The 27,499-nt window shown below is 39.0% G+C and overlaps 1 protein-coding gene and 1 long non-coding RNA gene across 4 annotated transcripts in view; one reads left to right on the plus strand and one right to left on the minus strand.

The window, feature by feature from the left end:
• The window catches only part of dipk1c (divergent protein kinase domain 1C), a 39,297-nt gene that overhangs the window by 9,332 nt on the left and 2,466 nt on the right, over positions 1-27,499 (plus strand). For all 3 annotated transcript variants that reach the window (XM_079361897.1, XM_079361896.1, XM_079361898.1), the window contains 5 exons: positions 19,938-20,141; positions 20,616-20,669; positions 20,768-20,973; positions 21,761-22,082; positions 24,904-25,068. In XM_079361897.1, the coding sequence (XP_079218023.1) occupies positions 19,938-20,141; positions 20,616-20,669; positions 20,768-20,973; positions 21,761-22,082; positions 24,904-25,068 (951 nt within the window). The remainder of the gene's footprint in view (positions 1-19,937; positions 20,142-20,615; positions 20,670-20,767; positions 20,974-21,760; positions 22,083-24,903; positions 25,069-27,499) is intronic.
• LOC306835407 lies at positions 3,498-5,194 on the minus strand. The gene is made up of 3 exons (XR_013780640.1): positions 5,122-5,194; positions 4,455-4,578; positions 3,498-4,148 (listed from the first exon to the last, which is right to left on the minus strand). It is a non-coding gene; the product is annotated as an uncharacterized lncRNA (long non-coding RNA).

A 27,499-nucleotide genomic window follows, 5' to 3' on the forward strand; every position in this document is an offset into this window, starting at 1 on the left:
TCCTCGTCAGATTATCTCAGTGTATAAACAAATCTTTTTTTAACTGTGGCAGAGAAAGTCATCTCTTCCATGTCTTTAACAAGTCATATAGATGTATCTTATAACCTGAATCAAAATCTGGAGAGCAATTTGAAAATGGATAAAAAAGGTCTGCCTGACCAGGTTATGTTCTGTGACTGTCCTCTACATTGTGTTTTTGTCTGCAATCTAATGGAGAATTTGGCTTAAAAAATCTAAATAAGGCAAGGTAAGAAGTTTCATGACAAACACTTTTCTTTCCTCCTCCTTCTCATATCTGCTGCTGTGGAAAAAGAACACTATTAGAAAACACAGATCAAAGTGGAGCAGCATCGTTTGGATTCTCCGTCTCTCTGCCCTCATGTAAATATTCTAACATCTAACAGAGTTATCATGTGAAATTCTCTGTCATGTCTTTCTGGATCCTGCATGTCAGGCTTCTGAGAGAAAAATACTGATGAGAAGAAACACTGTATATATCCACAAGTATTAAGGTAGTTTTAAGAGCTGGGTTATATAATATAATATGTAAGTTCTACTCCCATTTCACTTTTGCACTGTCACTGGCTGGGGGAAACACGTCCAGATTATCTGTCTGATAATTACCTGAAAAGGAACATTAAAAAAGCCTCAAACAGCACAAACATGTTGCATAGGTTAAGTTCAGTGACTGAATTAGTTGAGGTGACACCTAGCAGACAGCTAGCATTTCCCACCTGTCGCTCATAGAGGCCACGCCCCTAATTCTACATCACTTTAAGCCTTAATATAATGGAAACAGTCCATCCTCTCCAAACAAACACATTTTTTCCCTACAAATGATCCATTGAGACATAAATAGTTTCTGTTCATGCTGCTGTAAAGTTTTACATTTTAACACTGAGCTCTATGGGGACTGACTAACTGCAGGAGACAGCCTCTAGTGGACACCACAGGAACTGGGGTTTTTTTTGCCTACAGTTTGCTGCGTGTTTAGGTCACAACAACCAACACATATCCTGTCATCCTAAAATCCAGCTGTCTCCTGTCTTTCCTGTCACTGCTGTTGGATATTCTGTTGACTCCGCAGACTGTGTCAGCTCCACACACGTAGTTTAAGTCGCAGCAGAAATCTGCATGTTTCTGGAGATCCTCTGACTATTTATGGTGTATGGTCTGATCTGCTGCATGGTCTGACCCTGTCCCTGCATGTTTCTGGCATTCCTCTGCCTATTTATGGCCTGACGCTTGATTTTTTTATGACCTACCTCTGATTTTCAATGCTGCCTGGTTTGCTCCTTGAATAAGAGAAGGTTATCTACTCTGTACATTTTCTTCCTCTGTTTGACAGGAATCTAGCTTTGTACTTCTGTGACTTGTTGTCAAATGTGGCATTGTAAACAAGTTGACCTATTCTGCTGGTCCCCATTTTAAAACTCACATATTGTTACATAGCTGGATGCCCATACTAAACCTGGTCAAAGTTACAGATAACAAGGTAAACGTATGGGGGAGTAATCCCAGGATGACTCTGCAGAGGGCGGAAGCCCTGCAGCATTCTGCCCAAGCAGATGACCAATCAGAAGCAAGTGGGCATGTGGGCTTTAAAGAGACAGCAGCTGAAAATAATAGCGTCAGGCAAGGGCTGTAATGGGCTTTTTTGCCTTCTTGTGTTTCAGTAATGAAAATTTATCACACTGTTACCTTTAAATGTGTTTGGTTTGTATAGTTGTTTTACTGTGTGTCTGACAACATTACAGGAGGGATCTCTACAGAGACAGAGAGATTTTGTTCAAATGGAGGAAGATTTTTTTAAACACAAACGGTAACATCCCTCTGTGCAACATGCAACACGACGATGAGAAAACTTTGATTTTACTTTGTAACACAGGTTATTCCTGAATAGTTGTTTTATGTTTATACCAAACTAGACTTTTAAAACTTCAAACTCACATAAAAAGATCAGTAAAACAATGCCTGCATAGGCCTCATTTGTAACGCAGGTTGGGGGTTTGTCTCGTTCCTGACACTTAAAACAAACACACTGACATGTTAACGTGATGACTGTGAGGCTTTTTGACCCGACAAGGCCGTCACTTGGATGCTCAGTGTGTCCCCTCTGGCAGGAAGACGTTACCCTGTCTTTAAAAAATCACACAAACACAGTGTTTAGAAGTCTGAGGTAACGGGGCATAACACTGCAGATGGCTGAAACAACAACTCTCTGATGATGTTTTGGTTAAGAAGTCAAAGTTTGTACAGTCTACATGCTGCATTAACTTCATTGTCTCTGAAGCTGCTGTAAACCTGTCTCCAAGCTTCCTTTTTTGATTTTGCACCAATTTTATTTCCACTGTAAAAGTTATGAACTCATAAAGCTGCGTTTGTAAAATTAGCATCTTGTGTAGCTGAAAAGAAATCACCATAAATCAAATGAATACTTGGCAATAACACCTTCTCATTCCGCTCAAGGAATGATTCTGCACATCTGTTGGACTCATTTATCAAACACAACATTAGTTTCTTTCTGTAGAGAGGCTTTAATTCTCTCAGTGGTCTGTGGAGAGTCCAGCCTCCAGCCAGAGGGCAGGAACAACCCTTTTCTATATTACTTCACTTTACAGCAAGTACAAATATCAAAGCTGTGAACTGCAGCTGTAAATCACCTGATTGCAGAACACCATGAGATCCATTCTCCCGTCGTCTCTGTGTGTTATCTCACAGTCCTGCTTGATTTACCAGCTGCTGCCGACTTTAACATCTGCACAGGCTCAACTTTAGGGAACCAAAGCAATAAATCTGTCAGGATAAGAGTCACTCCATCCATCAGCCATCTCTGCTGAAGTATCATCACTGAAATACTGAATTTAACAGCACTTCTTTCTAAGTTTTTCATTTTGAACACCTTTAGGACTTCTGCTCTTCATACTTAGCTGGCTTTCAGTCTGAGTCAATGCAATATGTCATTATGCCGCATCAGAGGAAAGTTTTAAGTGAAAACATACATAGAGGGTTCCTTAAAAAAAAGGTGATCAAACACTTTTACTCTGAAAGCTACATTTACACTTTCACACATATTAAAGTGCCAAAATGCTCATCAGCACCTATTAAACAAAAGATACCTTAAATCAGATCCTAAATGTTACCTTAAAATGTTCCTATCTTGAAACAGAAAGAAACATCTGCTTAAAATGGACACTAAAGGATACTCAAACATGTACTTAAACGGTTTACAAGATTGTCAAAAAAGGACACCAAAGGATCTAAGGGTAACCTCACACAAGTGCTAAAGGGTACTATAAACCTAGCCTTAAAGGTGCTTTAAAACATATTAAAAGCACGCCTAAAACCAATAAATAAAAAACTGCATCTTCATAAAAATGCCTACTGTAAAACACATCTTAAAGGGTTCTTTAAAATTGACTCTCTAAGGTACCTTAAAACATGCATCAAAAGTTCCACCTTAATTGGAATCCAGTGGACTTTTTGGGCTTATTAAATACCTACTTAAGTGCCTTTAACAGAAGCTAAATGCTACAATAAAACATCATTAAATATTGGGTTTGAAACTGTCAGGTTCTTCTAATACATGCTTGAGGGTTCCTTAAAAGAGATACTTAGAGGTACCTGACACTTAATTGAGAACAAGGGATACTTAAAAAAGTTTATAAATAGCATCTTGAAAATCAGTAAAGACCTTCTTAAGTGGAACCGGCTGGGTCACCTGAAATAGACGCTTGAGGGCACATGAAAACTAAATTGTGCTTTGAAGGACTAATGTGTAACTCTGACATGAAGCATTTAAAATGGGTACTTCAGTCTAAATTCAAAACACTGATGAAAGTCGACCCCTCCTCTCTGGAGTCGATGATGATAGATGTTGATATGTCGCAGACACAGAAGCATCAGCGTTTAATCAAACACACAGGAAGAAAGTAGAAATGGACACTTACTGTACACCCACACTGATTTACATCTCTTCCTGACACATTTATCACAGCTTTATTTCATATATTAGATTAGAGCCGCATACATCACTCTCCTTCAGCGTAATATCTGCACTTCAGTCTGTGTTCTGGCTCCATCAGTCTTACATGACACGTGATAATTAAAGTAGCAGCTGATGTAAAGATTCTCAGTTCAGTCGGCAGCTGTGTGAGTACAGAGCAGTCAAATTACTGCTTTAAACCTTCAGTTAACACAAATAGAGGAATGCAATCTGTCCTGTCAGAAAAGAAAATCCAACCTGTCACAGACAACCTGTGATTTTTAAGTTGACCTCAATGAAACAGAAACACCAGAAAATATTGTTCACAAACAGAAACCCTTTAAACAAGAACAGCACTGTGTTTTCATGTCAATAATACCGTCATCCCTTCATTTTCATTCATCAGACTAAACTGGACCATAGGAGAACTGCAGTTCAAAGCGCTGCATGTTGGCGTCTTTTTCCCCACCTGAGGTAGCCCCTTTGGGTGAAGACATGCCAAACACAATCAGCTCGGTTTTCTCTTGATATCATCTCCAGCAGCATGAAAAGCTGTTTGGCAGCGACTGTACAGCACAAGTGATTTCTGAACCCTGAATGGAAGCACATTGGGGAGAAAATAAGTAAAAATGTTTTAGTGCTCTCTTCTCTCTATTGCTTTTTCAAAGGTGGTCAATAAAATCTCCTAAACAACATTTGTCTCAGGAATTCAAATGTGAAGTGTTTATCCGTCCTGCGATCATTCACGTCGAGTTATTGCCCTGGTTGCTGTCACTCAACTTGACAAGCCGTCATTTAGCCTGAGACGGGAAGAACACACCAAATGTGAAAACCTCTGCAGGAGCTTAAAAAGCAGACGGACATCGCTTTAAGTGATGCAGGTCTGTGATTTCAGACAAGAGGCCAAAAACAAAGGATGGTATATACAGTATACATGAGTTTTTCTCTCTCTCTTACTATGACTTCATTTTGGGCTGATTTACAACGAAAAAATAAAATGGTATTAATTGCAACAAAATATATGCCATCATTACAGACCTTAATTAACCACAATTAACTAGTAGATTCTGACAGCCCTGACATAAATGTTTCAGTGTATTAGTCAGTAGCTGTAACATCTGTCAAACTGTTCTCACCTCAAACTCTTGTCTCTCCTCCTGCTCACTCGCTCTAATCGCTCCCAATAACAGCAAATAAGAGCAATCTGTCATCTGTGTCTTGCTGCCTGTCAAACTTGCTGTTGCTAGGTAACAACTGAGGGTCAAATTGCACGAGCTGCTAAAGTTAAAATGTCTTTATTAAAATTTAGATAGAAGTGAATAGAGCTTAAATAGAGTCACTTTGATTCATCAAGTGAACATAATCAAAGGTTAAACTGGGATATCGACTAGCGCTAATTGTAGCCACATTTAGGCTCGGGCACAAAGATGTTATGATGTAGCTGGTAGAGCTAGCGATGTCAACGTTATAGCCACACTCTGCAAACTGAATGAAATCAACCAAAAGACCTTTTTTCAAAGACTGTGCTCAATTTGGACTGTTTTCTGAGTGTGCTTACATTCAGACAGTTAGGCTGAATTAAATTGTCAATTTAGTCTAGTAAATGACTCTCCTCCCATGATGCACTGCTTGTTTTTGTGTTTGGAATACTTTAGTCAGGATTTACAAGGTTTGTATTTAGAGCCAATGAGACTGAGAAAATCAGTTTTATCATAAGGACTTATGGGTTGTTGTTTTTTTTTCCAACAATATTTCGGTTTCTCAGGAGCTGCAAGCCAACTTTAACTGGTTAACTTTAGCTCCCTGAGAGGATACAACTCTTTTACCCAGATAACTGACAGTTTAGAAAGAGAATGACCTGCCATGAAGCACATGTAAAAAACTTGGCTGCTTTAAATGTCTTAAAAAGAAGAACAAAAAGGCGCTGCAGAATCTGATTTAATTGATTCAATTCTGTGTTGAGAGCAGCCCTGATTTGTAACTTGAGCTGCCAGATAAACATAAGGGAGTAGAAGTTTAGAGCAAAGACTAGTGAAGTCTCTTGGGTGAAATTAATTTTAAAGTTTGACATTTTCTCATAGATAGATATCAGACCTCCCTTTCTCTGTTTTCATACAGCTTAAAGCAAACTTATCAACAGAAAGGGTCCATGTTTTTGATCAGTATTCATGTCTGCTGCAGGGAGAGAAGAAGAAAGGGAGGGCGGGGTGCAGAGTGCCAGGGAGGGACAGAGCGAGGAGAGGGGACAGATAAGAAAAGAACAGAGACACTTAAAAGCCGAGCAGCAGCGTTTGAGATGAGAGCTGCATACCAACGAGGAGGCCTGCAGGGTCACAACAAAGCCGAGCAACGTCAACACAGCAACGTGTCTCTGCAATTCCGTCTGAAGCCAGCGCTGACCCCGAGTCAGAGTGTGACGTCTTTGAGCTGCATGCTCAATCTGCAGCTCTGCTTCTGAACTTCACGTCACATTTGGATCAGTCAGGCAATTTTCTCCTCCCTGACACATTTTTCCACATTAGATTTGGAGACAACCTGAAAAATTATTAACTTATTAAGTTTTTTTAAGTTATTAACTTTTGTTTGTTGATTCTGCAACAAATGAATTAAAACATCATCAAGCGAAGTAAAAATTTTCAAAACAAACACATTCAAATATATCCCCAACAACCAATGACAAAAAACACACCTGCTGTGTGTCAAACCACACAGGTTTTTTATGATAACCTCTCAATGAGCATTTAACTTATGTTTAACGGGGCCTTGAATCACTAGGTACTTTAGCCCTGATGTCTTATGGAGCCTTAATCCTTATAGGGCCTTGAGCCATTATATTCAATGGGGCCTTGAACCCTTAGGGCCATGAATCCTTGTATTTATTGGGCCTTGAACCCTTGTATTTCATGGGGCCTTGAACCCTTGTATTTCATGGGGCCTTGAACCCTTGTATTTCATGGGGCCTTGAACCCTTGTATTCACAGGCACTAGAAGAGTGATATGATGGCAGGAAAATAAGACATTTTAAGATCACATAAAATGTGAATAATAATAGTGATTAATTGAAAAGCAGTGGCTGTCCTTATGGGATGGCAGAAGTAAATATAATTGTTTTAAGACCCATTTAAAAAATAGCTCACACAAAGATAAAAACGCAAGAAGCAGACCACCAACTCCCGTCTTCAATACAATTCTTGTTATTTTGTGTTTATTTGTCACACAAACAAAACATTTTACTAGGTTCAGGCCAGCCTTATATGGTCATTCAGTCAATAATACACACTTTATAGACTTTACATGTCTTCTCTGTGATGTGCTGTTTGTGGTAATAAAAATAATCTTAATCTTGAACAAAATGGTCTTTCTCTGTCGGGATCTTTTCTGTAATGTTGTCACTTAGAATACCAATGTGGGCCAGTCAGTAAAACGTTTTTTGAGTCCGCTGAGGTTTCTGTTGCAGCATTACAGCCTGCTTCACGACTGCAGGATGAAGAAATGACCTGGAGCGTTTCCTAAATGGTTTCAACTTTTCAGACATTGTTGAAACATGTTGAAAAAGGGCCCAGGTTTTAAATATATGGATATAAGAAACCTTTTTTTTATGGTGGTGTAAAGGGAACCATCAGACAACAGATTATGTCAGTGTTGTGGAGAATCTGTAATTTGATCCCAAATTTAATTTCACGCTTTTCAAAACAGTTATTTTTGGTCTTTATCAAAACATGTGAGGCCATTGCTTGAAAAGTATTTGTGTTTGCATGTGTTTTTTTTTGTTTTGTTTTTTTAGTATTTGCATGATCCTCAACTCATAATCAGTTTGTGGTTTAATGTTTGCATGACACCATCAGTTGACACAGAGCTGTGTGTCAACCACAGAGCAGGCAGACAGCTCTTCCATGCTCTCCACAGAACAGCCTTTTGTTTGGACTTTGGCTGGAGTGTGTGTGGTCTGCGAGTTTGTGTCTTCATTTGCATGCCTTCTGCCTCCCCATCACGCTCTCTTAAGTTTGGCGTCTCTGTGAGGATGATTGTGAGCTCTGCCAAGTTTTGAGGCCTCTGGTCCAAACCTGACTCCTCACAAAGCAGATTCCTCTGATCACTTATACTATGTGTTGTTAAGCTATTTTACAGCTCCTCAAGTGTTCCCTCGTGCCAGAGGACGCTAAAAATACAAACTGCAGCTGTATGAATGAGGCTGATGAGCAGCTGTGTGAAGTGTCAGCTTGTTTTCACAGGACTTATCCAGTGTTTATTTTTAATTTATCTGATCCATGATACTTTAAATCGTTAAAATTCTCATGATATCACATTAGACCAGTTTGTTTTGGTTAAAATAACAACTTGGAGTGACGTGAAAAGCACAACAAAGAGTAATTGCTTTGACACGTTTCAGGACTCATGAAAACTTTATGAAAAATGTATGTTAATCAAACAACGAGTTACAATCCAATATGGAGGCCTCTAAAGGGTCGATAATTCGCTCCTGATAGTTTCTGTGCAACGCAAAAAACAAGGACCAGTTGTCAAACAACATTTAAACATTATTTATCATTTAATTAGGCTGTTTTAAAACAGAAACTAACTACAACCAGGCATACAAAAGACATTTGACATTTATTTCACATTAGCTGTATACTAGCTATCGCATTTTTTGAAACAAGTAAATGTGGTATTATACAATCCCTGTTGTATGAAATGTTTTTATGCATCATTATTTACTTTTAGATGAAAAGAAATCTCATGAAATATTTACACAGTTGACCTTCAGGGCCATCGTACTAAAGAGTACCTGAAGGTTGCATTGACGCAGATGCCAAAGTGTTGAAAAGATGAACCTGTTGACCAGTAAACATCAGCTCACTGAAAAGATAGTATATTAAGAACGCTGCTTTGCATAGATAGAGCCAGAACTAGTTTCCCTTGCAGCTATTTTACAAATGAATTACTATAATTATGACACAGACTGAGCAGAAATCAGCAGAAAATCCTGCATGTGCATATGTTTAGAAGTCAATGGACTGAAACCCTACTGCTGACTGGAAGAAAACTTGACTGGAGGAGAGGACATGTGGAAAATAGCTGAGATTCAAATCATCTGCAGTTTTGAGTTAATGAGACAAAAAAATGCAAAATAACCTCAAAGGAACTTAAACCCACTGAACCTCATGGAAATGAGTCTACCAGTGCACACATACTATCTCGGTTCTTATTTCAATATTAGCATATGTAAACTTAAAGGTTTGAACAATATTTAGTAAATTATGTTTTAGGTTTGTTGATGTCATGATTATTCTCAAAATATGTTATACACGATGTTAATTATTAACCAGACCCTGTATAATTGAGCTGAGTCTGTGAAGTGATGTGTTATGGTGTTTTCACCTCCTGAGCTCTACCTGAGCTGCGTTTTTACCAACACTTAGGTCTTAAATCATATCCTTAGTAAACCTTTTTAGACCAGACATTGGTTAATAATTTTATAATAGATCTTACAGCATATCCAGACAGCATGGGATGAGAGCAAGATTCAACATGATTTTCTATCACGCTTCTCTCCCAACAAGCCTTGAGAGCTTGTTTTATAAAGTCGAGACAGACGCCTATTTAGAAAATCGATATCCGTGACTCGTGAAATGTTTTGCTCTGACTTACATCACCATGGAGGTAAAACTAGTCGGCTTATTGCAGTCAAAGGCTCATCAGTACAAACCACCACATTTCTATTGCTCAAGCTTCAAAATAAAAGTGTCAGAAGTTATTTTATTTAAACGTGAAAACTTAAAATTCACATAGCAGAGAAGTCAATATTTAACAGATGCGGTAAGGAGAGCGAGCACCCGCTGCTGCCTGATGCGGTCTGATATCTGAAGCTTGTGTGCTGATAGAACATGGTGTGAGCTTTCAGCTACAGGAGGAGTCAAGTTCTTAGCTGTTTTTCTTCGTGTTAGATCCATTTAAAAATGGCAGCTTTACAGTAGGGGCATCGATAGCCCAGCGATTATGTTGCCCACCCCAAGTACAGATGCTTTAAGCGACCTGTCCAAACATTTCCTGTCTCTCTTCAGTTGTCCAATCCGATAAGGCAAAATGACACAAAAATATAACTTAAAAAAAGGCAACTTTATAATAACCCACAGGAGGTCTTTCTCGTGGATGTTGAAAATGTTAAAAAATGTTTTTATCTGTTTTACAACACAAGCAGTGTCTTTTTAGAGACATCTCAAGCATTTAAGTAATTCTCCATGCACTCAACCTGTGACTATAAATAGTTTTTTTTTCAGTTGCAATTAATATCTGATTTTACTGCCATGGTAACAGCCTTAAGACGTGCTGCTTTAATTACAGTTATTTAGTCTTTTCCTCTTCAGATCTGCAGTGAAGCTTGAAGGGACAGATGGCAGCTGATAAGTGCTTTCAGAAAATGATGTGTTTTGTCGATTTTATGAGCGTGGTTCCCTGCGCGAGTCACTCACTCACAGGCTTGTTGGCAGCTGACAGTTTGATTTATTTGTGGTTTTCAGCACAGAGGCACGCTCCGGCAGCGTGATGGGTGGGTGAGTCTGTGCCTCCAGGTTTAAAACAAGCTCCCAGACATTCTGCTTCAGGAAAGCTGTAAAATGATGAAGTTCAATAAAACCTCCATAATTATGATTGTTTAAGGTGGTATGCTTTTCGTCATGAAAGAATTGATCATCTTTATGGAAGATTGTTTCACCTCTTCTGAATCGTCACTGATGTCGCAAACATTTACACTCCAATCCAGAAGATGGCAGTAGTGCATCTTAAAGCTGTTTTTCAGTCTAATGATTTATATAGAGCTACAATTACATATATATGTAATTTTTTACATGTATATATTGTAAAAAGTCAATATTCACTATCCATCTGTGTTGCCTGAATACAATTTTACCTGGGTCTGATTTTTTGCGAAAGCTCCAGGAAGTCTAATTTTATCCTCCTCCCTCCGCTCCCTTTACAGAAATCAACAGTACAAACTACAAACTCATCACACACTTTCAGTCTTTACCTTTACAGCCAGAGGCCGCCTTCCACACACTTGTATCCGTCCTTGGAGCTCTCACAGGCGGACAAACACACAAGCACACACTCCTGCTCTCAGGCAGTGCCTGCCGAGACATGTCGTTTGTAGGATGGAGAATGAGACGCACAGACGCCTTCGCAGACTCTCACATGTGTATGATCACTGACCTCCTCTGTAAACATCATGCCGATAAACATCAAGCGCTTCAGGCCCGATGTTAATTCTTGTTTGTATACGTAAGAGCACGCATGACGAACATGCGAAAGAGAGTGATTGACAGGTTACTGGTGCAGTTTGGCTACAAACACAGTATTTTGAAAGTTACATACTGTAAAGCACCTTTAACAGTGACGGCTTTATGTCTATGTTCAATAGACATCTCCCTGCTGCCTCCTTTTTGGTGGTGGCGTTTAATGCATTCATGGATGCCTTTTTCCTTCGACCATAAAAGCTCCTATCTCTTTTATTGAAGTGGAGCAAATAAGCATGGACAACTTAAACGAGGCCATGGAGCGCTGGAGTCTAGTCCGCAAGACCAGAAACAGACTTGTAGAATGTTTAAATCTAAATTTGTATTGCAGATTAAACATTTTTGCTTAATCACTACACATAGTATGTAATTTGACTTTTAAAATTTGTCAAATCAAATTAATAATTAATTAATAATCAAATCTTATTCTGTCTGTCATTCTGCTTTTGGAGAGGGGATGCACTAGCGCCCTCTGTTGACCAGCCGCCACAGGTTAGAGTATGTTGTGTTACACTTTTGCACATTAAACTTGCATGTTATGTCGATTATACTGCACAGACATCAACCTTTCAATGTAGTGACTCTACCCTCATTGCACAGCCATGTTTAGGGCCCATGATTTGTCATTTTGCAGCCGAAAAACAGGAACAGACCTCGTATAAAATTTACAACTCTTTAATATGCTCACAGTTTAAGTGCAAACAAAGCACGCCATGCTGAACTAAAGAACTCCTCAAAGGCTGTTGTTGCTGACAGGGAGAAATATCAGCGCACACTAGATTTCCAGCCCCAGGCCTTTGTTAGCGTTTCACAAGCTTTGAAACGATAATGACGGCCCGGGGTTGAGATGTGGTGGATTTTTGTGCTTGTGCTGACTTTTTTTTTTTTTTTTTTTTGTGACAGGGAGCTGTGTAGAGGCGTACAGTTTTACTCATAGTTTCAATAGAAACAATATTAATGCGGCAGGATTTTATTTTTTATTAACAACAAGTCATAGTCAATCTGCTGGTTTTTTTTCACTGTTATAGATAACTTTTATGAAAAGTAAAGTAAACTGATTTGTTTAATTGCAGAACTAACTTAACTCATTACTCCAAATGAAATAATCTGAGTACTCCTGAGTACGCACTCGTTGTAACACAAGCCAACAGAGTAAGTGTGCCGCTGTTCATCTGCTGACCGACGAGTGTGGTCATCCACTCACTGTGTTCACTGCTTCATAAAGTCAACAGGTACCTGTTCACCGCCTGAGAGGCTAAACACCACCAAAACCCCTGGAGTAAAGTTCAGCGTGTTTATGTGTGTGTGTCTGTTTGTACAGTAGGTGTTCATAAGCAGGAAATCAGAGATGTTTTGTGGCCTGTGGCTGTGGACTCATGCAGCTGTGAGATCAGCCTACTCCAGTGAACTGATCCTGAGTTCAACCAGTCCACCCACGCCGTGTGTGTGTGTGTGTGTGTACACATAGACTCTGGTGAATACAGAGCATTCAGCCCACACCTCCTGCCTCCTACAGGCTTTTAAAAATCACACTATTGTTCGTGGAGCGCTTGGCGTAATCAGCAGCAGGATTAGATCTAAAATGTGGACGTACTCTGCAGGCTCAGAGGGATACTGATCATTACTGCAGTGACCTCTGACCTCTGACGTCCTGTCACCAGTGACTAATCACTCATTATTGCCTGTTTAAAGGCTGACACTGACTTTTATGAATTTCTGGAATTCTTTATTGATCCACAGAAATGTTCCTATAGGAGCCTGAAGTTATGTCAAATATATCCGTATGGTTAGTAAGAGGACCTATGATTCAACCTCTGACGATGACACATCCCTTCGTGTCTTTTCTTATGGCACGAAAGTCCATGCAAGAAAGAGGTTGAATATGTTTTCATTATACCAGAACTTTACACTTAGACATGATTTTATCATACACCAAATGATTCAATATCACAGCAATAAAAATAGAAATCCAAGGTATCCAATTTTGGAAAGTTATGTCTAAATTGCATAAATAATCTGGAATTAAATAATTCATAAACTCTCAGAAAAATTACATAAGAATTAATAATCACAAATCAGAAAGAACTTTAATGACAGAAACAATGTTTGAGAAAACTGTATCTGACATGTATTTGCATTTCATAGTTTGACCCATGTCCCATCAGTTTACATAAAGGTGGCAGATGTCATCAGAAATCATGTTCCCTGTGTAAGGTCGGTATGTAGATCATGATGTAGGTATGTACGTCCTCAAGATGCAGTTTGCACATGGACAGTAGGAGGCAGTGTAGAGTCTGAAGAGATGAGACAAATTTAACAATGTAGCATAGGACAAACAAAGAGTTTCAAAGACACGCTAATGTTCAAAGTCTGCAGTTATATGTAGGATTGGTCACTGTCATTTTTTATATACTACTTAATTCTACTTAGAGGCTTTTAAATCTGTGCATGGGGTAACTTTTAATGTATGGAGTCCCTCCCATTACAAACAATGAAAAGTGTTCATTGATGTTGGAGGGTTTAATGATCCCCTTCAATTTAACATGTTGAGATATTCCCATTTTCATAAGAAAATCCTTCTTCAGTTCACTTGACAAGCATGTCAGGATGTTATGGGCACCTTTATTTGGAAAGGAGGGTCACACAGAATAAAAAGAACTGCTCTGCAGAGACGAAAAAATAGGGCTGAATTTAACATGTTGAGTGTTGTATGTCACTTTGTGGTAGATACTTTGTGAGCACACAAACAGTACTAGAGTGTGGGGAGTGGTTTAAAGAAGCCCCAGGAGAACCGTACGTTCTTTCGCCTCCCGGATGTGTTTACCATTTTTCAGCATCCTGTTTGGATCCTGCAAAAGACGAGTTTATGATCATCTAAAACACAATCATAATGTGATTTACTATACGTTTTGGAAAAACATCACAACAACAGGCTCCCAATTCATTAAAAAGTAGCACCAGTTGTTTGTTTTTATTTGACTCTGTGTTAGAAAATCTGAAATATGTTCCAATAGTTTCCAGGAAAATGTTTCAGTCTTCTGATTCCTGAGGAGCCGTTGTAACCTCACTGAGCTCAGACTGAAATATCTGAGTCTCCACACTGACGCGCTCCCTCTCTCTCTTCTGCTGCGGTGCTTGCTCGGCCGGACAGCCTGGGCTCAATACACACAGGAATGTCATTAAGGCGTTTTAATGTTCCTCGTGTGTTCGAGCTTTACCATTATGGAATGCAACAACAAAGGGAGCCTTTGACTGAGAACGACAGCGTCTGAAACTCAGGCTCGGCTTTCTGCTGCTGCTCACTGAGGCAACCGTAAAGGAAAAGCTAGAACTGAAAGAGTTTAAAATACATAAAGTAAAAGTAGTATGTAACATTTAAACAGAGGTGAGAGAGAAAAAATGGATCTTATAAAGTATTTGATTGTCCAGTTTTAGTTTCCAATAAGAAGATGGAGAAAATAAACACAGAAAGACAGAAATTGGCTAAATTAACTTGAAGATGAGAATAAAAATGATGACATGAATGTTAAAAAGATGAAACGTGTAATATGTCTAATAGAAAAAGACAAACAGGGAGAGGAAAATTAAAAAGAAGGAAGGCAGTGAAGAGAAGGGAAGTGGAAAGAAAAAAGAAAAATCCCCAAAAATGTCAAGACCGCAATGGGAGATGTTAGAAACATATTAAAGAAGACAGAAGAAAATAAACAATGGCTGAAAACTAGAAAGAGAAAACAAATGCAGATGGACATTATTAAAAAAAAATCAACATGTAAATAAATACAAAATTAAAGAAGAGGAAGGAAATGAAATAAGAAAACAGAGAAGGACTCTATATGATGTAAAAGAAATAAAGTAAATCTTTAAACAACGTTTATCATGCTAATTTTAAAGTCCCCATACAGGCAATAATAGTAAATGATTTTGATCCCATTGGCAGAGATGGAGGTGAAGTGAAGAAGAAGAAGAGGAAAAGTCATCTGAAAAACACAAGAGGGGATATTTAAAGCCTTTTTATACATTTGCTAAGATTCTCCATGAGTGATGATGTTAAAAAAAACCCAAAAAAACACTGCTGACACGTGTACAAGACAAATCAGCCAAGAGAAGAGATGCACTGCTTTTTCCACAGTGGACTTAAATCCACTGAACATTCCTCACAGGAGCTTTAAACCAGCTGCTCTCTCTGTGTGTGTGACCATGCAGCCGTTTGGCAGACGGGCCCGGGGTTCATTATCAGATCTTAATGTTTCAGTCTGGTGCTCATTTACTTCCTGTACTCATTTGTTTCTGCTGTTAGCTGGAGGGGACAGAGCCAAATAAACACTCTGCATGGCTCTGCTGGCAGGAGTCAACTGCTTGAAAAACTTGGCATCACATTAGATCTCAGATGACAGCGACTGGCAGAGTCCTAATCGAGTCCATGTTGCGGGTTTGGAGTCACTGCTGGCTGCTGTGCTTCAGATCCACACTGGAGACGGACTGTGGTTACAGTCAGAGCCGAGGGTTCCTAAACAGCCAGCAGATGAATGTGAACATCTGTACAAACACCTGCTGCTTCACAAAACGAGAGCTGGACCTTTCACCGCTACATCTCTGTACAAAAAGCGAAAGGTGCCTTCTCTAATTTCTGAACTTTAGTCCTAGTTTTACATGTTTGGAGGTTTGACTAATACTTCAAAAACTTTTGAAATGAATCAAGTTTGATTAAACAGGCAGCAGTGAAACAAGCTGTAATCATAATTCCAGCAGGTTTGATCAAAATATGTCCATTAAAGGATGGTTTTGTTTTTTTTGTTTTTTTTGTCATTGACTGGCTCAGATTCTAATTCTTACCAGCGGTCTCCTCCAGGATCCATGTGCACCATGTTCTTTCGACGCATATTGCAGCCTCTTTTTATCGAGTCTATTTTTGACCTTCAGCAAGCTAACCAAAGATTACGAACACGGAATGGACACAGGAACGCATAGATGATCGTTTTGACAGTACATTTTGGCTTCCAGCTTTGGTCAAGTTCAGGTCATGACAATGCAACACAAAGGCTGTTAGATAGTAAACACCATGTGTAATTTTTTTTAGCTTCTCCACAAACACAAAAACCTTTTCGCTTCAGTCACACACACACACACACACACACACACACACACACACACACACACACACACACACACACACACACACACACACACACACACACACACACACACACACAGCAGTAAGTGAGAGCTGATCTTGTCCAAACAGCGTGGTGGGAAAGTTTACAGTCTGCAGGCTTTAGGAAGACGGAAGCAGCTGGAAAGTGTGATGTGACTCAAGGCAGAGGAAATCCAGGGAATTAGAGAGGATAAGTGAAGGCCGCAGAGCTCACAGAGCTGAAATAAAGACAAGCGTCTGCAGCTTCCTAAAGACTTGATTGCACAAATGAGAGTAGCAATCATCTTTGCTGATGCTTTGCATCTTATTGATCTTTGTTTCTGAAAATATCTCAAAACCAAGATGCAACTCGAGTGCTGACAAACTAATCTGAGGTGGAAGTGCAAAAAACTACAGTTCTTAAAGTGTCCACTTAAGATGGTTTCAAAAAGCCCTCAAAATCAAATTAACACCCATATTAAATTTTTCAATCATTCATTTTTACGACAAATAAACAAAAATATGTTTATAGCCTGGTTCTCATGTCTTCATCGGCACATGTTATATTGGGGGTAAAACATTTTTCCACATGATATTTAGACTTAGACTTATACATATATTTGCATAATGATGTGTGTGGCTCGCCATACTTACAGGTGAGCCTGTTGTAACTGTTCAGCAGGTAGCATTAGACCTCCATTTTCTCCATTTTTTTTTGTTCCCAAACCGGCAGAAATAAACATGCTTACAGCCTGATACAAAAACAGTGTTGGTCTCTATAGCTGAAGTCTCTCTTCATCACAACTTGAAGGGCTGATTTTCAACAACAGCTGCTGGAGTATATTATAATCATGGAGGGTAGACAATTTGAAATGAACAGTCTAAGAGGTTGTGGATTTTTGCTTACATTTTTACGCACACACACACACACGCACACGCACACGCACACACACACACACACACACACACACACACACACACACACACACACACACACACAGTATTGGTTATCATTCTCTGTGATGAAAGAAAGCAGGAACTAGAAACTGAAAAAGGAGGGGGATGATAATTGCAGTCTCCTTTGACTCTCAGCACTTCTCCTCCCACTCCTGTTGCGTCCATCAACACACGCGCTCTCTCTTTCTCACACGCACACACTTTTTTTTTTGAGTGGTCCTTCATGTGCTCAGGTTATTAAATTGGTGTTATTTTTTGTGATGTCTTTGGGGAAAAAAAGTACTTTTATTCATGGAGGGTAAAACATTTAACTTAGGTTCATGAACTTTATGAAAGTTTTGATGATTAATTACTTACTCTCTAACAGTGATTAACTTGTTTGACAATGTGGATTCAGCTGATCCACGTGTCATCTGAAAGGATTCAGCTGGCAGCACCGTGTCAGTCTGAGATTTGCTCCACTTCGAAATGTTAACTTTCACTCCTGTTAGGATTTACAGACCGTGGGGACATGTTTACGACTCATGAAACAGATGAAGGACTCAACATCCACTTCATCTAAACACTCCACGTCAACATATTACCTGACTGCTGATGTTGAAACGATCAAGGATCGTCCATCAGCAGTGCGCTGTCTTCACCTTTTCTCTCGGTTGATAACAGAGTCTCTCTTTCTGCACACAGTTAACCCTGTCTTCACACCAGTCTCTGTTATCAGCCTCATCTTCTTCTTCTCTCCTTTCTCAGTGTACGTTCACCTGTCTGTCCATCTGTCACACTTCCTGCCTCTTCAACCAAGGCCTCAACAATGGAGTCGGATCTCGTTTGAAAAATAAAAATATGGGAAAACTTGTATTCAAACAAAAAAATAAACTAAGGATTATTAGTGAAACCAGCAGCTAAACTGCCAGATTTAAAGTTATATTTATACTGAATTGATTGATTCCAGAGATGAACATTAAAAAACGTCAAGGTAAAAATGTATAAGTGGTAACATAAAGGAATAAAACAATCCAAAATAATAATAATACAGGAATAAGGTTGAAATGTTTGAGAATAAAGTTGTAACATTGCACAAATAAAGACATAACATCTCAAGACTACATCGCAAAATTACCAGAAAAATTTTAAATTAAAGGAATTATTAGTATACAATCATTTTAAACTAAAACAGTGCTTATAGAGAACTCAGTCTTGTTGTGGTCTTTTACTTTGTTCAGCTGAATGACATTTTGTACTGTTCTGTCTGTTTATTGTTGTGCCTGTTTGGTACTGTTTTATGAATATATATGGTTGAGTTTTATATATGATATATATAGATGCTGGAGTGTGTGGCAACGGTTTACTTGCTCCATACTTTACCCATATGAAAAAACGAAAGTAAAATAACAGAAAGTGGTGAAATGATGAGAATAAAGCTGGAAAATAATGAAATGTCATGTGATAACGAGAACACATTTGTAAAATTATACTTATAAAGTTTAAGTATAGGATGAGAAGAAAGTTATGTAAAAAAAAATAAAAAAAAATTACATTAGAAAAATAAAGTAGTATAATGAGAAGAGTGAAGTCACAAACTAAATTCAAAAACATCATGGGAAATAAGACATAATATCTAGAATAAAGTCTTAGCATACGAGATTAATTTGAAAAAGGTGGAAACATACCCGATACCCGTTAGTAATATGTTCTTTTTTGCTTTTTTTTTGGCTTCTTGTCTTGTTTATTAGGCCTAAAGGTCTTTATAGCACAAACAGTCTGCAGATAAAAGTTTAAATCTGTCGGCCTAAACCAACAGTGATGGTCCTGCAGGTGCTTGTGATGTTGGATTTGAGTCTCTGAGCTCCTCACTGACTGATGTTTGTGTAGGAATGTGGGCACAGCCAGGATTAGTCAAGTAATCCCTGACCAGAACTCGACTAATCCCCCACCTCATCCCTCACACCTCAGGACACACAGCAGTTTGGACTCAACAGAGGATGTGAGTGTCTGTTGTGTGAGCGCTCAGGGAGCTGTGGAAACTTCTGCAGTTTCACGTAGGGAAGGAGGAAGGCTTTTTGTTTTTGAGCTCTGGAGTTGTCCTTTCCTGTGTGTCGGACATGGGGGGGACATGGTCCACATCCTGTCTTCTATACAAAAAAAAGACTGAAAAAACTTTAAAAGAACAAACGTCTGATACCCTCTTTAATATATAAAAACAGAGTGTCAGCAACTCACAGTTTGTAGTCATAGAAGAATTTGCAAAGGTCATGGATCTCACAGGGCCACTATCTGCAGGACTACCAGATTAAATGAACTAAAGACTCTGACTTGATCTCCCCTTTGCACCTCGAAAGAGAGGAGATGGCACGTCCAGATGGCACTCCATAAGAGTCACCTGACGACATGCAAATAACTTGTTTTTTCAGCTGATGTGCATCATTTCTCATTCAAAGCATTAAAGTTCTCATATATCATGTGGTTGTCGAATCAAACTTTTTTTTAATCGTTCAGTTTAACCATCACTCAAGTGTTTGTCTTTGTTCTAGTTTTAGTGAGCCTCTGCTCTGTTTGTCCCTCTCAATCTGCCGTACAGTGTCTGGAGTTTGGCGAGGGCTCAGTTACGGGTGACATGTGTGAGGACCTGTGTGTGCTCGGCCTCGTGGAGTACAAACGCTGCCTCTACTACGAGAACGGGAAGAAGGTGATTGAGGCACGATGGAGAGGAAATCCCATCATCCTCAAGTCCAAACTGGAAAATTTCTCCTCCTACGAACCGCTGGGAATACTGGACTACCAGGTAATGTTTGCACGTGTCGCATACAAGATTATGTATTAAGGTGAAGAGTATTGGGGCTGGAGTGGAGGCTGTCAAGTCATTTTGTCGAACCCAAGACGACTCAGATCAGATGTAGACTTTTTATACTTCTGATGTGTATGCCAAGTATCTTGAGGTTTTGAGCTCTAGCTTCTCAATAACAACTTCCCAGATAATAAGTTGGCAACTGATTCGAATTTGCCAGTTCATCAACCCTCATTTGAAAACTAATAATCCTCACAGTAAACCATCGTCAAAGTCTTGGTCATCTTTTTACAGAATAAATGGGGAATTTGAAACAGTCCCCTGTATGTACGAATATTTTGTTTGTTTCCCTCAGGAAAAACTGTATCACTTTGGAATGAAGAAAAATGAAGAACAATTCCCTCAAGATGGTTCTGCTCAGGTCATAATTTAGCATTAATTTAGCATTAATTTCATCTTCTGTCCTTCCAGGACACGGCAGAGGAGCTCTCCCCTCTTGATGTGGTTTTCTATGCCACCATGGAAGTGAGTCTGATCGCGACTTCTGCAAAAGTTTACAATGACGTTTGCTGTGTGTAGAGAGACGAAAGTAAATCCTGCATTCTTCTTTCGTCTAATCTCAGGTAAGAAACTCTCTGGGGCTGGCTGAGGAGGTCGAAGATGAGGAGGGAGGAGGAGGAGGCGGAGGAGGAGGCGGAGGAGGGGGGAGCAACAGCTCTCTGGCCAGACTTTGGGGGCAGAAGCTTAAAAGCAGAGATAAGAGTTACTCGAGAGCAGAGCTGGCCTCCCTCTGGTCCCTGCTGCAGCAAGAAGAGTACACTTTTCTCAGGTAAACCCAGTCCAGAATGGACATGTTATTTAGTTTGTCTTGACTGGCACTCCAAATCAGTTTTTTTAGGTCTCATATTGCACCACCTGCCTTCAACTGTACGTCAAACAAGGAGCTTTACAACCCAGCATCTCAAGTCAGTCATATAATCATATTTCTGCCATTGAATTATTGCCATAGTTCCCTGATAATTCTCATCACATCCTTAAAAAAAAAAGTGAGAAAGTTTGTGGGCAGAGCTGGAGGACAAACAGAAAGACATCAGTGTGCTTTCAGTCTGAAGGCAAAGAGGTTCAGACATGCCAACAGGCTGTGAGCCAAAACTCCTCCGAGTCCAGAAATAAAAGTGATAGAGCGAGACAGCCTTATCTACTTATCTGGAGGCCTTCAGACACAGCTGCGCAGACAAATGGAGTTCAGTGTATAAAAACAGAAGACAGTTGTTGCCGATGTGTTAATGGAGCAAGAGGAGGGTGGAAATAACTTTATTGTCGAACTGTGAAATGGAATACCCTTCATCTTTAGGGAGAGCTGGAGGCGAGCCACAGTCCACTTTTATTGTTGAAGCAGGTTTGAGAAACTAGCTTTTTCCCACTGGAGTCTTAAGACTTTCTCACTCCGACTCTGTCCTGATGCTGTTTGGCAAATGTCGTCCCACTCTCTCTCCCCATATTTCATTTCTATCTTCAGCTTTCCAATCAAATACACACCAAAAGATAAAAGTAAACATATGTGTGTATATTCCTTCACATTGTTGCACATTCTTCTTCCCTCCTCCGTCCTCCAGAGTACTGCAGGACCTCAGCACCCATGTGGCCAAGGTGTTGGGCTCCTGTGGTCATTTCTACGCTGTGGAGTACCTGTCTGCTGGACACGCATGGGACCAAAACATTTTCTCCCTTGAGGACGTGGCTGTTTCTGGGCTGCAGGGTCAGGGCCGAGCCGAGGCCGGAGGAGGGGCCAGGGGGAGGTGGACCACCAGGGAGATGGTGCATCGGATTGCTCTGAGTTTCCTGGACATGGTGTGGCACTTTGACAACGACTTCACCCACAAACTGCACCTTTGTGACATCAAGCCAGAGAACTTCGCCATCAGGAAGGACCTCACGGTGAGTTTTTTATCGTGTATAGATTTTGTGTCTGTTGACCTCCTCTCCTTCAAAACTACTAACAAAGAAAACCACAGAGACAGCCTCAAATGTTTTCTGAAAATGAACATTAACTGATTAAAAGCAGAAAAATAAAACGGTAAAAAAAGGTTGTTGTTTTTTAAAGCCATTACTGAGAGTAGAGAGTGGAGAGCAGACAGTGGACTACGTGAGATTTTTCTTTAAGAGATTTTTTTCCAGCCTAAAGCAGAAGATGTGACCCTGCTGCTGGGAAAGTGAAGGTCACCCTGCCATACACACACACACACACACACACACACACACACGCACGCACACACACACACACACACACACACACACACACACACACACACACACACGCGCACGCGCACACACACACACACACACACACACACACACATCTTTGTCTTAACAGTGTTGCTGTGCAGCTCAGGAAGATAGACTCACCTTAAGATAAGTTATAAAAGGTCAACGCTGTATAAATTCTCTCTATTATTAATTCACTTGTCCATTTTCAAAAGTGCAGACAGATTTCCATTCGTGCTTTGTCAAGTAAGAGGAGGTGCAAACCGTTTCACAAAATGAAACATAGGTCACTAGTGATTGATTTTTGTTATTATTGTGATGTTGTTTCTTAAAGGTAGAGTCAGTGGAAATGCAGCTTGTAAGCACAGTTTTCAAACTGGGCCCCTGCTCTCATGTCACCAGAAGCACGCGCCCATCGCTGGATTAAGCATGCACAGATACTATCTGTAACTACCTTGCCAGCTGTGCATAGAAGCACAAGCTAAACGTTTGTGAGCCTGCTTGTCAAACAGAAAAAGTAGATCAACTCTGTGTCGCTCTTCCTCCCAAGCTGCTCCTTAAGAGCCAAAGAGTGGGTGTAAGCCAAACCAAGGTTAGCCCTGTTTTTTTAGAAGGAATTGTATCCACACTGGGATTTGCCTTTGTCATTTTATTGTCATTTTATCCAGTCATTGAAATGCATCCACTCCAAACTCACCTTTGAGTTCATCGGCTGGAGGAAACACTTCCACTCTCCACCCTGAAAATGTCCTGATTCAACCAAAATATGAAAATCCAGGCAGAGGACAGAGTCTCTGCAGACACAGTCACCACCGCACATGTATGGAGGCCCATAAGTGTTGATCGAGCAGCGTTCATTTTGTACAAATCTATGTTTTATTGTTCGGAAAATTCTGCTGACTCTGCCATTTAATGTTCATATTTGTAAAAATCTGTAAAACTGTAGAGTTTAAAGGGTTAATGTGTGAAATGTTTGGCAGCAGCCTTTTACTAATTTTAAGCATAAATTGGATCAAATATGAAATATTTCGAAGTGCACTTTAACTGCTTCATTGGAAGTGTTTGGAGAGACAGTGACAGAAAGAGTGGAGTTCAGATTTAGCCACATGTGAAGTCATCTCAAAGTCCTGATGAATCACACTTTGATTACATTTATCAGACTGACATATTTATCCTGATTTATTTTTTAAATTTGAATGAAAAAAAATCCCTAAAGACAGCTTCGAGTTTTTCTGTAAATCAGATCAAAGCAGCATTTAAATGCATCACATGTGTTTGGCTGTGAACAAACAAACCAAATGTGTGCAGTGTTGTCTCAGATCGTTTTATAGTTCAGCAAACGGAGCCAGACGTCATTAACTCAGTCAACCGTCGCCACTGAATCGCAACTATTTTCTACCTCACACGCCTGGCTCAGACCGACGGGAGCAGAAAGAAGGCCAAACATGAAGTTTAGCTCCAACAAACGTCAAATAAAACACAAGCTCCTCATTGTTCACCTCCTGTTATCGGTTCAAAGATTTTTCTCTTAAAGTGTCGACATGGAACAGATTTCACTACTCACTGTTGTCAGGCCAACAACGTACAAAGTAAAAAAAAAGTATAAAAACAAGAAAGGAGTTCTGTAGCTTCAAAACAGCATTTATTTTATGAATGTTTTTTTTTTACTGCAAAAAAAGTGTTTTTTTTGTTTGTTTAAAAACTATAGTTCCAGAAAAGTGTGATTGTTATAATAATGATAATAATTAGTGATCATAACATTAAAAATACAGTACATTATTTTTTAAAGGACATGTTTAAATAACTTAAAACAATATCCCAAACAAAAATAAATGTTTGGGATATTGAATATAAGAAAGAACAAATTCCACACAAAAAAATATCGAATCACAAAATGAGGGCCACGCTAATGTGGCCCCCCAAGGGCAGGGTCCGAAATTTCTTCCAGATACACTTTTGAAGTTTTTCTTTAGGTTCTGATAGAAATTAATAATTCATGTGCTATGAGAAAGAAACAACTTTTTATGAACCTTTTTTTTTCCCCAAAAAATGATTACTTGAAGAAGACCTCCAGTTTAAAGTGAGGGGGTCTGTTCATGTTTGAATTTCACTGCACCTACATGATGTGACGTCTTTTTAATGTATATATTATTAATTTAAACTGTAGTTATTGAAAATATTTAGATGATTTTATTCAATTACAAGTTGAATTTAAATATGTAAATTCTTTATATGCAATTTTAAAAAGTTTATAAGAGTAGATTAACTTCAGTAACAGAGTAAGTAATTGACATTTTTCAAATTCATAAACTGCCACTACAATTCTAAAAGTCTCCATACACTTAAAATTCATGAAATATAAATGTAATATATTTATTGAAAACATATATATACAAACAGTATTTATTTAATGTATTAAACTTTCAGCTCTGTGAGATTCATGTTCTTGCAGAGAAGCACAGCTCGTGTTAATGCCTCCGTTTTCGTCCCACAGGTGGTGGCGATCGACGTGGACATGGCGTTCTTTGAGCCCAAGATGAGGGACATTCTGGACCAGAACTGCAGCAGCGACGACGACTGTAACTTCTTCGACTGTTCGTCCAGGTGTAACCTGAACAAACGCAGGTGCAGCCCCCGCCGCCGGAACAGCAACATGCAGGTGAGACGGGGGGAGACGAGCGCCGTGGAAAGCTGGTCACTGGTGATGATTTGATGTGAAACTGAAAACTTCATGATACAAAAACATGTTAATGTTTCACACGGAGAAGAAGTCTTAGTCTGTTTTTACCTGAATGAGATCAGTGCACCAATTATACAGCACTAAAAAGAAAACTGTTAACTTAATAATCATCACATTAAGAATTAATTTAATCTGATTTCAAGTGTTCTTTTTAATCAGTCAAAATATAATAAACATTTAACATCTGTTTCATACATCTCTCAAAAACTTAGTACAAAATAAAATCTCCATTTAGGACACGTCTGTTATAGGGGCTTAATCCTTATTATAAAGTATTGGATCACATTTTTTTCAGCAGGCTTGTCCATGGTCAGTTGAAGACCACTAAAAAAGCAACCACCCGTGCCTCTTGTTTCCACTTTTCTTTGATGTATGAGTTGTGGTTGTTAGGGATGTTGAAATATGTCTGATGATGGAATTGAAACATATCTGAAAACGTGGTTGTGCTTGAAGCCGTGTTTGTGCAGAAGATTTTAAAAAAATGTAACTAACTCACTTGTATTTGTAAATAAGGGTTTATGTCATCAGACCTTTCCTGGTGCTTAATTCAAATCTTTGAATTCATCTGAACAGTGTTTTTGTATTTGACAATAAAGAAAAGGCATGTTCTGAATAATAGTGTGAAACTGTTAAAGAACAACTTTTTTTTTTTCTTCGTTTTATTGTGCAAACAGGATGAAAGAAAATGTCATAAAGAAGAAACAAAAGCAGCAAAATTCAGAACATAACAAGTGTCTTCTCTGCGATTTTCTTGTTAATTTATTTTTAAAAGTCCTGCTGTGAATTTGTTTCTGTTCTCAGAGACACATTTCTCTATTATTCACTCATATTGAACTAAAATGGGAATTTAGGCCTCAACAGCTTCAGGCCGCTGTGAGTCAGCCTCAGATCTGATTCTTTATACTGTTTCATTTTATAATAAAACATCAAGATGAGAAAGTTTTCTTGCGATGTTCTGTTACCTTCATAACTTAATAGAAGCTATAAAAAATTGGAGATTGGAAGCAATAAGAAATTATAATGATAATTATAAATATCAATATAATACATTTTGGAGGAAACCATTTCTCCACGAGCATCACAATTTAGAGTAAAAATAATAGTACCAATTAAATTAAATTAAATTAAACTTAAATTATTAAACTTTTTTTATTGCGATTAAGCTCAAGAGAGAAAATGATGACTGTTAATAGTTACAGAAGAAGAAGAAAATAAGTGTTTGGGACACAAAGACTAAGCAGGTTGTCACGGTCATCATTGTCATCGCCATGACAACGTCCAGACAGACTCTCATCACCCTGCCGGCTCCTGTATCACGTGTCACGTGAAACGAGACACCTGCATTCATCTGAAGAGAAATGCGTGAACATGAGACGGAGGGAGAAGGTTTTTATGCAGGTGATGACAGAAAGTGATGCAAAAACATCCGATAAAAGAGGAGAGGTAGGAAAATGATGCTGATGATGAAAACTTGTACAAAGGGAGCAGAAGCCAATGCAGATTTTATTATCATAGATGATGCAAAGAAAAAAAAGCTAATATATTTATGAGAAGTTTGACAAATATAGTGGGAGACAGAATCAAATAATGCAGTTAATAAACAAATAACAGTGATGTAAAAATCAATCAAAAGAAAGCAAACAAATGAATCTGAACAGGAGTTTAAATGATGAAATTAACAAAAGTGTAGAAGGAAAAAAATGAAGGAACAACATTGTTAAAAATGTAGAGAGAGTGCATCAAATAAGGCAATTAAACACAAATAAGGCAAAAAGCAGGAAAATGAAATAAGGATGGATTGAAAAACAGAAATGAAGGTTAAAACAAAACAGAGTTCAAATCATCAAATATAAAAGGTCAAGGTGAAAGGGAAAGACGTCCACAGATATGGGATAAGCAAAACCTAAACAACCGAAGAAAACCAAAAGAAAACCAAAAAAAAGAAGAATAAGAAAAGGTGAAATGATGAACAAAGGAAGAGAAGAGGGAACAGAAGAGTAGACTGGACTTGAGGTAGAAGGTGCTGATGATATGTTGATGACACACTGCTGTCCTATTGGCCCATCTGGGACCCATCAGGTGACCTCTGACGACCCTCCATCTGACACTGATCTGTGAGGAGAAAGGAGGCATTGTCGTTTCAACTGTGTTGGGTGTGTGTGTGTGTGTGTGTGTGTGTGTGTGTGTATGTGTGTGTGTGTGTGTGTGTGTGTGTGTGTGTGTTTCAGTCAGCTTGTGGGTAAATCTTCACATGGTCACAGTCATAGACTTGCTCAAACTCACATCCCTGCAAAATAAATGATTTAATTTTATAATGCAGTCTTGATTTAAATTTGAGTGATAAATCTCG

This window comes from Symphodus melops (genome assembly GCF_947650265.1).
Source record: "Symphodus melops genome assembly, chromosome: 14".
NCBI classification, from domain to species: domain Eukaryota; kingdom Metazoa; phylum Chordata; class Actinopteri; order Labriformes; family Labridae; genus Symphodus; species Symphodus melops.